Source organism: Puma concolor, chromosome D2, assembly GCF_028749965.1.
Source record: "Puma concolor isolate L17-30 chromosome D2, mPumCon1.1.hap2, whole genome shotgun sequence".
NCBI classification, from domain to species: Eukaryota; Metazoa; Chordata; class Mammalia; order Carnivora; family Felidae; genus Puma; species Puma concolor.
In genome coordinates, this window is record NC_141677.1 from 62,182,129 (window position 1) to 62,194,559 (window position 12,431).

Genomic DNA, 12,431 nt, shown 5'->3' on the forward strand with positions numbered 1-12,431 from the left:
AATTAAAAAAAAAAAAAGGGAAATGATTGCTATAAAAGTAAGGGTAGGGTGGAAGAGAGGGGTGTGATCTAGAGGGACATATAGGGTCTTTCTCAACGAGGGGATGGTTGCTTTACCATTATAAATTCCTACAAGGTGAACACAATCTTTGTCTGGGACTGTCCCAGTTTAAGCCTTAAACTAGGTTGATTATTAATAGTACCCTTTTTTTCACTCTCAGACGGGTTCTGATGATAAAGGATATGGTCAACTATTTTACATTTGTGTCTTAGATGCTTTTATGTATGTTTATTGTATGTCGAAACTTTTTTAGAAGTTTGAAAAATGTATCAGGAAGTCTCAGCTGCGATCAAGAATGTTGGCCAATCTGGGAAAACTTAATGTTTGCTCTAAGACTCGCAGTTACCACCCAAACCACGGTGGCAGTAGCTGTGATTCAGGCGTGGACACAGGGTGTGGTGTCCCATTTTTCTGGGGACTCCCGTGGCACGCGATAGCTATATCTGTTTCTTTGTCCTACATGTGGCTGGAGAAATGGTGTGCCCTTTAGTTCTAATTGTGAAGGTCAGTCAAGATAACAGACGGGAAAGTGCTTTGTAAATCATGAAGGTTTTTTTCTACTTTGAGTGGCAGGAGTTTCTTAAATTCCTAAGTTGGCAGGGCCCCAGCATCACGACAGTGGCGAGGTCAGTTAATCTCCCTATAACACAGCTCTTCTACGTGTCACTTTTTATAGCTCCTGAGTGCTACAGAATGAAATCCATATTTCAAAACACTGTGGCATTCAATTCACCACAAACTGGCCCAATCAATCTTCCAACATTGTTCTTGCTGTTCCTCCTTATGAGCCATAGAACCCAAATCAACCACATGATGTTTCAAAAAGGCTGCTCCCTTGGCAATCTACTGCATACTTTTCTCTCATTTCGAATGCCTTTTCCCTCTTTCTTCTCTCTCAGTCCCTTTGTCATGGACTGAATAGTTGTGTCTCCCCATCCCCCCCCCCCACAACCCCAGTTCATATGTTGATGCCCTAACCCTCATATGTGGCTCTATTCGGAGACCATTCTCTAAAGAAGTAATTAAGGTTAAATGAGTTCATAAAGATGGGGCTCTGATCCAATAGGATTAGTGTCCCTATAACAAGAGACACCTGGGAGCTCATTCTCTCCCTCCCCATTCAAATTCAGAGACAAATCCATGTGAAGGCAGGGAGGCCATCTGGAAGCCAAGAAGAGAGCTCTCACTAGAAACCAACCCTACAGGACCTTGATCGGGGGCTTCTAGCTCCCAGAACTGTGAGAAAATACCCATTTTTTTCCTCTGTCTAAGCTACCCAGTCTATGATATTTTGTTACAGCAGGCTGAGCCCACCGAGACACCTTTCCTGGACTAGCTGTTATATTGGCCATATCTAAAACCTATCTGTTCTTTAAGGACCAACTCAAAGGCTGTGAAGTCTCAATTCCTCCACTTTATTTGTACTTCTTTTTAAGATATTTGATATTGTATTCTGCATATGTCCTTATTTAGCACACATTTCCTAACGTCTTTACTGATAAGATTTTTGAGGTAACCTCTGATTCAATATTAGAGCTCTAAAACACATAACACAATGTCTGGAACTTATTAGAGACACAATATATACTAGATGAATGAATGAATGAGTAAAAGAGAAAAAAGGAATTGGGGTAAGGAGATACAATATTTTATTTAAAATTTAAAGAGGACACAGAATTGAGATGTGGTATTAATAAATGGGGAGAAATAAGTTAAGTCTTTGCTGATATTTAAAATAAAACAAATAGGTATCTCAGAGGAACTAAAAATAGAATTTTTTTCCACTGAGGTCTGACATATTATTTGTCTATACACAGGGGGTCTGACTTATTGGAATAGATTTCTTGCTCCAGTTTCAGAGGATATGGGAAAAAAAAGACCATGGGAATGAGCTCAGCTGGTATGGGAAGACTGGCATTTTATGTCTGGAGTCATAATCATAAATTCCAGCTCTAGAATCAGACTCATGCTGGTCTCAGTCTCATGGGAGGGCTCAGAACTGGATATTCAGGATCCATTCTTTCCCCTGGGCTTCCATTCCTACTTACCAGCCTCCTGTCAGTCTTTCTTATCAACTGCCTCTTCTCACTCCCCAAATGTGTTTTTTTATGTTTATTTTTTGAGACAGCGTGAGTGGGGGAGCAGGCAGAGTGAGGGGGACAGAGGATCTGAAGCGGGCTCTTGTGAACTCATGAACCGTGACAGCTGTGACCTGAGCTGAAGTCGGAGGCTCAACCAACTGAGCCACCCAGGTGCTTCCCTGCACCCCTCAGCCCCCACCGCCAGCCCCAATGTGGTTTTAAAATTTAGATCTTTGAATAGGTGATACTCATATGGCTCAACATTTAAAAATTATGGAAGTGAAAAGTTTCCCCCAAACCATGACCCGGGTTGAGTGTTTTAGCCACGATGATGAGGATAACCGAGCTTAGAACGTATCTTACACTTTTGTCCAAGTCTGAGCTGGAGGCTGGAAACAGGATGGAACAGCAGTGAGAAAGAACATGCTAGAAGATTTTAGAAAATCCTGCAGTTGTGGGCCTGACAGTCAGGAGGATGGGGGTCGTGGAGCAGGGCAAACAGTGGGCTTCTAGCCCAGAAACATGTTTCTCTGAGTAGCCTAGTTCAAGGGAACAGTGGAGGAAGGAAGCAGGTGACATGGCAGAACACAGGAGACCTCCTGGGGTTGCCTCGTGGAAGGGTCAGGAGGGGCCAGCTCCCTGGGAAAAGGGCAGTGGTGGTGTAGGGTGCTGTCCAGTGCCTAAGGTGGCTGGGGGGAGGGGTGGGAAGGGCAGGAGGGGGCTCCCTTGCACCTACCAGAGTGCCTGACTAGAGACTCAGGATTCCCAGGAAGGCTGCACCCAAGGAGCTGGGGCCCATATCAAGGGAGGAAGCTTTTCTCAAAACTCCATCAAAAAACTGCTTTTTTTTCTTCCTCTTCCTACCCCACTGACTGCATCCAAGAAAATATCTAGAAAAGGTGAGGAAATAGGAAAGCCTGAAACAGAAAGTTTGAAAGGTCCTCTAGAAAAGGCAAATGGCATTGCTGATTTGATTTGATTCTTGATTCCGGCTTTTTTGTTTGTTTGTCTGTTTGTTTGTTTGTTTGTTTTGTTTTTTTTTTTTGGCCCCTGATGTGAAGAGTCCTCATTTGGGCTACAAGAGTACTATGTATTTAAACAAGTGAACAACGTTGCTTCGGGGGAGCAGATTTCATTCTAGGGAAAGTCTGCGTAATTCCAGTATTTGCGCAGTTCCTATTTTTCCTCAGACAACCTGGTGCTTTGGTGTGAGCTTGACAAATTTTGAATATTTTTCTAAAACCACTGGCAATTTTCTGGGGGCAAAGATAAGGCTTCTCTGTAAAATTTGAGATTTATGTTGAAAAACAAAATGTATAGAGAGCCTTTTGGTGTTCTACTTGTGATCTGTAAGAAAGTCAAATTCAAAAAGACTTTTAGGTCTGGACGGAGTAATTTCTCAAATTTCTCAAATCCTGGAATCCGCACAGGAGAGTTTATCCTTTGCAGATGAAAGAATTGAATAGTCGCTCTTCGCCTTTAGGAGCAGGTGAAGGATTCTGGCAAGAGAGGGTTAGTTAGGGAAGGTGTTTGCTACCAAGTTCTGGCTTTACCTGAATGGCTTGCTTAAGGTCAAAGTCAGAACCTATTTGGGATTAGACAGCTGCGGCACCCCCTCAGCAATCTTGGGCCTTGTGTAGCCCTTTTTGGAAGTGAGATATTATCAGGATTCAAAGTTTTATTGTATTTTTTTCCCTCTAGATTTGAAAAGAGGTCCCTAGGAGCAAGTGTTGCCCTTGCCCTCCATTCATACAGATGGACAGATCCAGAAGCCCCTGGAAGTCATGATAAATCTGCACCAACAGCCCCTCGCTAAAGAGAGAGTGACTCCCTTGAGCTAAAAAGCCTCCAAACTTGAAGGAAGATCCTTCTTTCTGAGGCAAATTCACTTGGTTTTTTGCTCTGTGTCTTGGGTGTACATGAAGAAGATGACCTCCTTGACCTTGGCACCACTCAGGATAAGCATCACTGGGTGATCCCCGTGTGAATCTGAGCTTGGCTTATTTTATATTTTAAGTTGTACTGGTGGGTCCTTTCTTACGTATTTGTGATGAAGTCCTGAATGTCTAACTTGTTTCTAAATTGCTGAATGCCACACTTTCCTGACCGTTGTAGTTTTCTCTGCAATGCACCGGAAATATCTGTAGGTTTGGCAAACTCTCCCCCGCCCCCTTCTCCACATTTATTTCAAAAGCGTACATTCAGCATTTGTGAGCTGTTAATGGTCTCCTTCTTAGCTCCCTTAAACACACTTGAATTCATGTTTTTTAAGAAGTGAAAACAGTTTTGTTTTCAATCAGCTGATTTAGAAGGACCATATCTATCTTTAACCTTTGTCAGATAGCCCTGAAAATCTCAACTTTTTCCCCCAAAACTTTGATAATGCTGTTTTTATAAATGCATGCCAAGTGTGTGAATCAGATTCTTTTAATCTGAACTTATTTTTCAAATATAGCAATGAGAGGGTTGGGGGTGGAGGAAACATCGCCAGAAACTGAAGTGCTGGAAAATAGAGTCAGGTACATTATTTGGAATGATCAGAATAAAAATTCTTCCATTTCTTTAACCTTCTACAAGTGTGGTTTGCAACATCTACTGTTATTCTAGGCCCTGGTGATACAGCAGTGAACAAAACACACAAAATCTTTGCCCTGGGGAAGCTTAAGCTCTGGTGGAAGGAGACAGATCATAAACAAAATTAAGGGAAATAAAACAGAGATGGAGTATAGGGAGTGTTTGCTTGTGAGTTTACAAAAAGGTGACCTTTAAAGGGCACCTGGGTGGTTCAGTCGGTTGAGTGTCTGACTCTTGATTTTGGCTCAGGTCATGATCTTGTGGTTGGTGAGTTTGAGCCCTGCATCAGGCTCTCGCTGATGGTGTGGAGCCTGCTTGGGATTCTCTCTCTGCCCCTCCCTGGCTCACGTTTTCTCTCTCTCTCCCTCTCTTGAAATAAATAAACTTAAAAGTGGCTTTTGAGCAGTCTTGGAGGGGGACTGATGGGCTACGCTGTGACCTGGGGGAAGAGAGTCCCAGGCACGGGAAACAAACAGCGAGTGCACAGGCTCACAGAGGAGCATCCCTGGAGTGAATGAAAAACAGCCAGGAGAAGCCTGCTGGAGCAGCAGGTGATGGGGTCAGAGAAATAAGGGGAGGCGGTACACCCTTTCAAGCCTTGCAGGATATTGTAGGTATTGTGGCTTTTACTGTGATGGCATGAGAAGCCAGATGGGGATTTCGAACAAAGGAGCAACAGGATCTGATGTAACAAGACCACTCTGGCTGCTGGGCTGAGAAGGGAAAGCGGCAGGTATGGAAGAAGAAAGAGCAGTTAGGAGGCCGTTGCTATTACCCGACCAGAAATTAATCAGGAACATCTGACTGGTTTACAAAAGGGAAGAAAATGTGCTTGCAGAATACAAAAAAAAAAAAAAAAAAAAAAAAAGGAAATAGTAATTATATTTTGGGTGCTTAAGTTGCAAGAAAAAGACCAATTTGGCAGTTACTTTGCTACAGTGCCTCCTCCAGACAAAGTGGTTTGGGAGTCCTGGGGAACTAGATCTTCGGGATTTTTTCTCCTCCAGGGACCCATGGACCTAGCAGGGTTTGGTCAGTGTGATTAAGAAGCAGCCTTTATGTGTGTCTTTCCCATTTCCCAAACTTTCCTGGGTGTCTGTTAGAAATGCAGATTCCTAGGTCCTACCCCTTTAGCAAGTATGGAATGGGGCCCAGGAAGATATATACTTTCAGCAAGAATATGAGAGAAATCTTTAAAAAAAAATTTTTTTTTAATGTTTATTTTTTTTTAATTTATTTTTTTTAAAAATTTTTTTTTTCAACGTTTATTTATTTTTGGGACAGAGAGAGACAGAGCATGAACGGGGGAGGGGCAGAGAGAGAGGGAGACACAGAATCGGAAACAGGCTCCAGGCTCTGAGCCATCAGCCCAGAGCCCGACGCGGGGCTTGAACTCACGGACCCTGAGATCGTGACCTGGCTGAAGTCGGACGCTTAACCGACTGCGCCACCCAGGCGCCCCTAATGTTTATTTTTGAAGGAGAGAGAGGGTGTGAGCGGCGGAGGGGCAGAGAAAGTGGGAGACACAGAATCCGAAATGGGCTTCAGGCTCTGAGCTGTCAGCACAGAGCCTAACGCGGGGCTTGAACTCATGAACTGTGAGATCATGACCTGGGCCGAAGTCAGACACTTAACTGACTGAGCCACCCAGGCACCCTTGAGAGAAATCTATTTTGATTATTGAGGTAAAATTGGTATAATAACATATACGTTTCAGGTGTACAGTCTTATAATTTGATATTTGTATATCAAAGTGATCACCACCATAAATCTAGTTACCATTCAGCACCATATACTTGAGATCTTTCCCTCATTTTACCCAACCCCTAACCCCTCCCACCTTTGATAACCATCAGTCTGTTCTCTGTATGAGTTTGTTTTTATTTATTTTGTTTTTTAGATTTCACATATAAGTGAAATCATACTGTATTTGTCTTTCCCTGTGATTTATTTCACTTAGTATAATACCCTCAATGTATGTTGTCGCAAATAGCAAGATTTCCTCTTTTTTTTTTTTTTTTTTTAATGACCGAAGACTATTCTATTGTGTTTCCATATCTTGGCTATTGTAAATAACACTTTTGCAAATATAGGAATGCATATATCTTTTCAAATTAGTGTTTTTTGTGTTCTTTGGCTAAATACCCAGAAATGGAATAGTTGGGTATACAGTGGTTCTATTTTTGATTTTTTGAGGAATCTCCATATTGTTTTCCATGGTGTCTGCACCAAGTTGCCTTCCCACCAACAGTGTAGGAGGGTTCTTTCCTCCCACATCTTCTCCAATACTTGTTATTTCTTGTCTTTTTGGGAATAGCCGTTGTAACAGGTGTGAGCTGATATTTCATTGTGATTTTGATTTGTATTGCTCTGATAATTAGTGATGTTGAACATCTTTTCATGTGCCTGTTGGCCCTCTGTATGCCTTCTTTGGAAAAACGTCTATTCAGATTCTCTTGCCCATTTTTTAATTGGGTTGTCTGGCTTTTTGTTGTTGTTACTGAATAGTGTGAGTTCTTTGTATATTTTGGATATGTGGATATTAAAGCCTAATCAGATAAGTGCTTTGCAGGGGCCCCAGGTGGCTCAGGTGGTTAAGTGTCAGACTTGATTTCAGCTCAGGTCTTGATCTTAGGGTCATGAGTTCAAGCCCTGCCTTGGGCTCCATGTTGGGAGTGGAGTCTACTTAAAAAAAAAAAAAAAAAGAAAAGAAAAACAAAAAAAGGTAAGTGATTTGCAAATATCCTCTTTTACTGAATAGGTTGCCTTTTTGTTTTGTTGGTTTCCTTCACACTGCTGAAGCTTTTTAGTTTGTTGTAGTCCCATTTGTTTATTTTTGCTTTTGTTTACCTTGCCTTTGGGGTCAGATCCAAAATTAAAAACAAATCACTAAGACCAATGTCAAAGAGCTTGTCACCTTTTCTTCTCGGAATTTCATCCAAGTCTTTAATCCATTTTGAGTTAATTTTTGTGTATGGTGTAAGATGGTGGCTTAGTTTCATTCGTTTGTATGTAGCTGCCCAGTTTTCCCAACACCATTCATTGAAGAGACTGTCCTTTCCACATTGTATAGTCTTGGTTCCTTTGTCCTAAATTAATTAACCATATATGTGTGGGTTGATTTCTGGGTTCTCTATTCCATTCCTTTGATCGATGTGCCTTTTTCACGCGATTACCTATTGTTTTGATTACTATAGCTTTGTGGCACAGGGAGGAGATTCTTACAACTCGGAAAGGTGGGGGAAACTGCTTCCCTATAACCTCCCCACCTCTGGCACAGCTTTTGGGGTTTGCAGACCTGGAAGCCTTGCAGGGTACCCATGTGGCCGGCAGGTGGTGCCACCTTACCACAAGCGGCAGAGTGAGAGCATTTCCCCCCTAGGGAGAAGTGAGGCTCCAGAAAAAGCGGGTCGATAGGTACTGGGGCCACCGAGCCACCGCTTATCCTGGGCCGAGCGGCGCGCACAAGTAGAGGAGAGTGGCGCGGCCGCTGTCCCGGCTTTTCAGGCAAATGGGCAGCTTAAGCCCTTCCTAGTCGGTTTTTCGCGCTCCGGGGGCAGCCCTCTCCGCACGAGCTTTGGGCACTGCGGGAGCTTGCAATGCAGGGCAGCGAAAACGGACCGCCTAGCGCCCCAGGATATTAGCCCAACACTGCCTACCCAGGTGCGGGCATCTACTACCGAGGCCCCTCAGGGAGTACCAGACCCACAGGCGGCCCCTTTTCATTGGCAGCCAGTCTGAGGGCCCCGCCCCCTTTCGTACAGTTCTCATCTGTGACTGGCTCTCGGGCTCTAGCTGGCCACACCTCCTCCCCTCGCACATACACAAGAGTCACGCGCCTTTCAGTTGGAAACTTGGCGTGCTGAGGGGGACGGTGGCCTTCACTGCCCCACCCACTTACCTTGTCATTGGTCCGCGGCTCCCCTCATGGCCACGCCCCCATTCCTGCCCCCTGGCTGGGAGGGCAGGCACCCGCTCGTGATTGGCTGCCCTGCCTGCCTCTCGCGGGAGCCGCTGGCGCTTCCCCCTCCCTTCTCCCCCTCCCTCGAGTGTCCAGGTTCCTCCGCTAGCCCAGGCCGAGTCAGTGTCAGTCAGGGAGCCGGACTGCCGAACGGTGTGTGCGGACGCTCCGCTGCAATCTCGCCCAGGGGCCGGTGCCTGCGCTCGCGCCGCCGGGTGGGAAGGATGAAGCCGCAGCTGGAGCAGCCACCCTATGATTGGCTGTGGCGCTTGTGAACCCGAAGTAAAGATGGCGGGCGGGCAGGCAGCCGCCGCACTGCCCACTTGGAAGATGGCGGCGCGCCGCAGCCTCAGCGCCCGCGGCCGGGGGGTCCTGCAGGCGGCGGCCGGGCGGCTGCTGCCGCTGCTACTGCTGAGCTGCTGCTGCGGCGCGGGCGGCTGCGCAGCAGCGGGCGAGAACGAGGAGACGGTGATCATCGGCTTGCGGCTGGAGGACACGAACGACGTGTCGTTCATGGAAGGGGGGGCGCTGCGAGTGAGCGAGCGGACCCGGGTCAAGCTGCGGGTGTACGGGCAGAACATCAACAACGAGACGTGGTCCCGCATCGCCTTCACCGAGCACGAGCGGCGGCGCCACAGCCCGGGCGAGCGCGGGCTGGGGGGTCCCGCGCCGCCAGAGCCGGACAGCGGCCCCCAGCGCTGCGGCATCCGCACCTCAGATATCATCATCTTGCCCCACATCATTCTCAACCGCCGTACATCGGGCATCATTGAGATCGAGATCAAACCGCTGCGCAAGATGGAGAAGAGCAAGTCCTATTACCTGTGCACATCGCTCTCCACGCCAGCCCTGGGCGCCGGCGGCCCGGGGTCCGCAAGTGGCGCCGTCGGGGCCAAGGGCGGCTCCGGGGTGGCCGGGCTCCCGCCGCCCCCGTGGGCCGAGACCACCTGGATTTATCACGACGGCGAGGACACCAAGATGATAGTGGGCGAGGAGAAGAAGTTTCTGCTGCCCTTCTGGCTGCAGGTGATCTTCATTTCGCTGCTCCTGTGCTTGTCGGGCATGTTCAGCGGCCTCAACCTGGGGCTGATGGCCCTGGACCCGATGGAGCTGCGCATCGTGCAGAACTGCGGCACCGAGAAGGAGAAGAATTACGCCAAGCGCATCGAGCCCGTGCGCAGGCAGGGCAACTACCTGCTGTGCTCACTGCTGCTGGGCAACGTGCTGGTCAACACCACGCTCACGATCCTGCTCGACGACATCGCCGGCTCCGGCCTCGTGGCGGTGGTGGTCTCCACCATCGGCATCGTCATCTTCGGGGAAATCGTGCCCCAGGCCATCTGCTCCCGGCACGGCCTGGCTGTAGGGGCCAACACCATCTTCCTCACCAAGTTTTTCATGATGATGACCTTCCCCGCTTCTTACCCGGTTAGCAAGCTGCTGGACTGCGTCCTGGGCCAGGAGATAGGTACTGTCTATAACCGGGAAAAACTGCTGGAGATGCTCCGGGTCACCGACCCCTACAACGACCTCGTTAAGGAGGAGCTGAACATCATCCAAGGGGCGCTGGAGCTCCGCACCAAGACAGTGGAGGACGTGATGACTCCGCTCCGGGACTGCTTCATGATCACCGGGGAAGCCATTCTGGACTTCAACACCATGTCGGAGATCATGGAGAGCGGCTACACTCGTATTCCAGTGTTTGAGGGGGAGCGCTCCAACATCGTGGACCTCCTCTTTGTCAAAGACTTGGCCTTCGTGGATCCAGATGACTGTACTCCCCTGAAAACCATCACTAAATTTTATAACCACCCCTTGCACTTTGTTTTCAATGACACCAAGTTGGACGCTATGCTGGAAGAATTTAAGAAAGGTGGGAAATTTTGGTATCTTTCATTGGCTTGCTCTTTCTCTCTCCATTCTCCTCCCTACTTGAGCCCTCTACCCTCAGACCAACCCCCCAAGGCGAGTTGACCGGAATTTCTCCTCTCTCTTAATTGCAAAGTTGAAAGGGTGGCATGGATTTGGGGATGGATTGAACTAGGAAGCGCTTCTAGGTTTTTTAAAAGCCCAAGACTACCGTCATTCTCTTGTTCACATTTCAAAACGCAGGCTTTCGATTTTCTGTGCATGATACTGCCGGCCCTCTGGGCTTGAGGGGTTTGCGGCATTCATCACCGGGGTTCTAAATGGGTAGATGCAAGTAAGGGCCAGCTAATGCCATGCTGTGCCATCTGGTTGACATGTACTTATCTCAGGCATTTGGAAAACATTTGAATAGCTTTTCTAAACTCAACACAGTCTTTTTCCTCCTCCTTGAACATTCACCGATGTTTCAGAGATTGGAAGTGCATTTTCAGTTTTTGTTCCCGGTTGTCGGGCCAGCTGTGGGGCAGATTGAGGTCTACCTTTGAGGATAGGGAATGGGGTCAGCCAGGTATCACCAAAAAGATTCAGTCATTTGGATGTAACTTACTTAGCTAGGAAAGAGGGTTTTTTTAAAAAGTAAAGTTAGTTACTAATATATAACTTGGAAAGACTAGAGGTAAGTTAAACTTTTATGAGGCTATCTTGCCTGGCTTTCTTCACTGTTTGTTTATATTCATCTGACGAATAAAACCACATGTGGTTTGGGCGGAAATCTTGAACCTTTAACAATGGGATGACTCCCTCTATTGTGATTTATTTATTTCTCCAGTTTTTCTGGTTTAAAAGTGTTCTTTTTAAACTTGATCTCTTGATATTTTAAGTTGAAGTGTTTCTTCCAAGTCGGTGTTTACTATTCTAGAGGGAGTTTTAACATGGAAGAGAAGCGCACAGTCTGATGTGCTCACCTTTCTTGCGTGATGGTATTTTTTGTTTGTTTGACCATTGTAATGAACCGGCAAATAGCACCTTATACTGTTACTACCGACATTCTGTCTTTAAAGAGAGTTTCCAGTAAATAACATGGTTTTTTGAAGACCAAGGGCTGCCGAACTGTTTCATTGCTATGGTGCTAGTGCAGGTATGAAAAAGTGTATGTAACCTTTAATGACCTGATAGTCCTCAAAACTAAGTTTTCCTTCTTTTGAGCCCTCATAGCGGTCTCTCCACTGAAAAAGGCCGTGTGTAGGTGGTGACAGCTCACTGGACGTGGTGATCTGAACATCCCCAGAGCGCGTGTGGTTGCCCTAATTCCATTTTCCTGGCTGAATGGTGTCCTCTCTGGAACGGGATCACATTGCAGTAATTTTCAGATAAAGGAATAGAGCAGAATGTGCCTCAGAGATGGGTAATTTGCATTTAAAAGCAGAGGGAGATTCTTCTGGATTCTTAAACAGTAAAAAGAAAATGTCCATTATCTCTAGGTGACAGAGCTTCTTTTCGGGGGTGTCATTATCCCTTCACTGCTGAGTTGTTAATTAGAGCATCTGACCAATCTCTTCTTTCATTTTGCAGTAACATCTCTAGTACAGAAAGATACCTTGCAGTGCTTGAAAATGCCTCTGAAATACTTAATTTTCTTCCTATGGCTAAATTTTGCAACATTGAGACTTAATAATTTATTCTATGGGTTTTTTTTTATTTGAAATTTTTGCACATCTGCTGATGGATTGAAACACCAGTGTGTCCTCCCTGCTGAAGCCTTTCTTCACTTCTGTATCCTTTTTTTTTTTTTTTCTTCTCCCTTGGAGGCTTTAGCGCTTCACCTTACAACTCATTGATCTTGCTCCTACCCCAAAATTTCAAAATTTGCATTATTTTGAAACCTG

General features: G+C 46.2%; 1 protein-coding gene across 4 annotated transcripts in view; it reads left to right on the forward strand.

Moving 5' to 3' along the window:
• The first annotated feature begins 8,679 nt into the window (after positions 1–8,679).
• Positions 8,680–12,431, forward strand: part of CNNM2 (cyclin and CBS domain divalent metal cation transport mediator 2) — a 149,426-nt gene continuing 145,674 nt past the window's right edge. For 2 of the 4 annotated variants that reach the window (XR_015241801.1, XM_025917982.2), the window contains exon 1: positions 8,684–10,549. Coding sequence is in view for 3 of the 4 variants with exons in the window: in XM_025917982.2 (XP_025773767.1) it covers positions 8,929–10,549 (1,621 nt within the window). In the remaining variant the exon portion in view is untranslated. Of the gene's footprint in view, positions 10,550–12,431 lie in introns of all 4 variants that reach the window. The other 2 variants (XM_086680758.1, XM_025917984.2) reach the window with 2 other exon arrangements.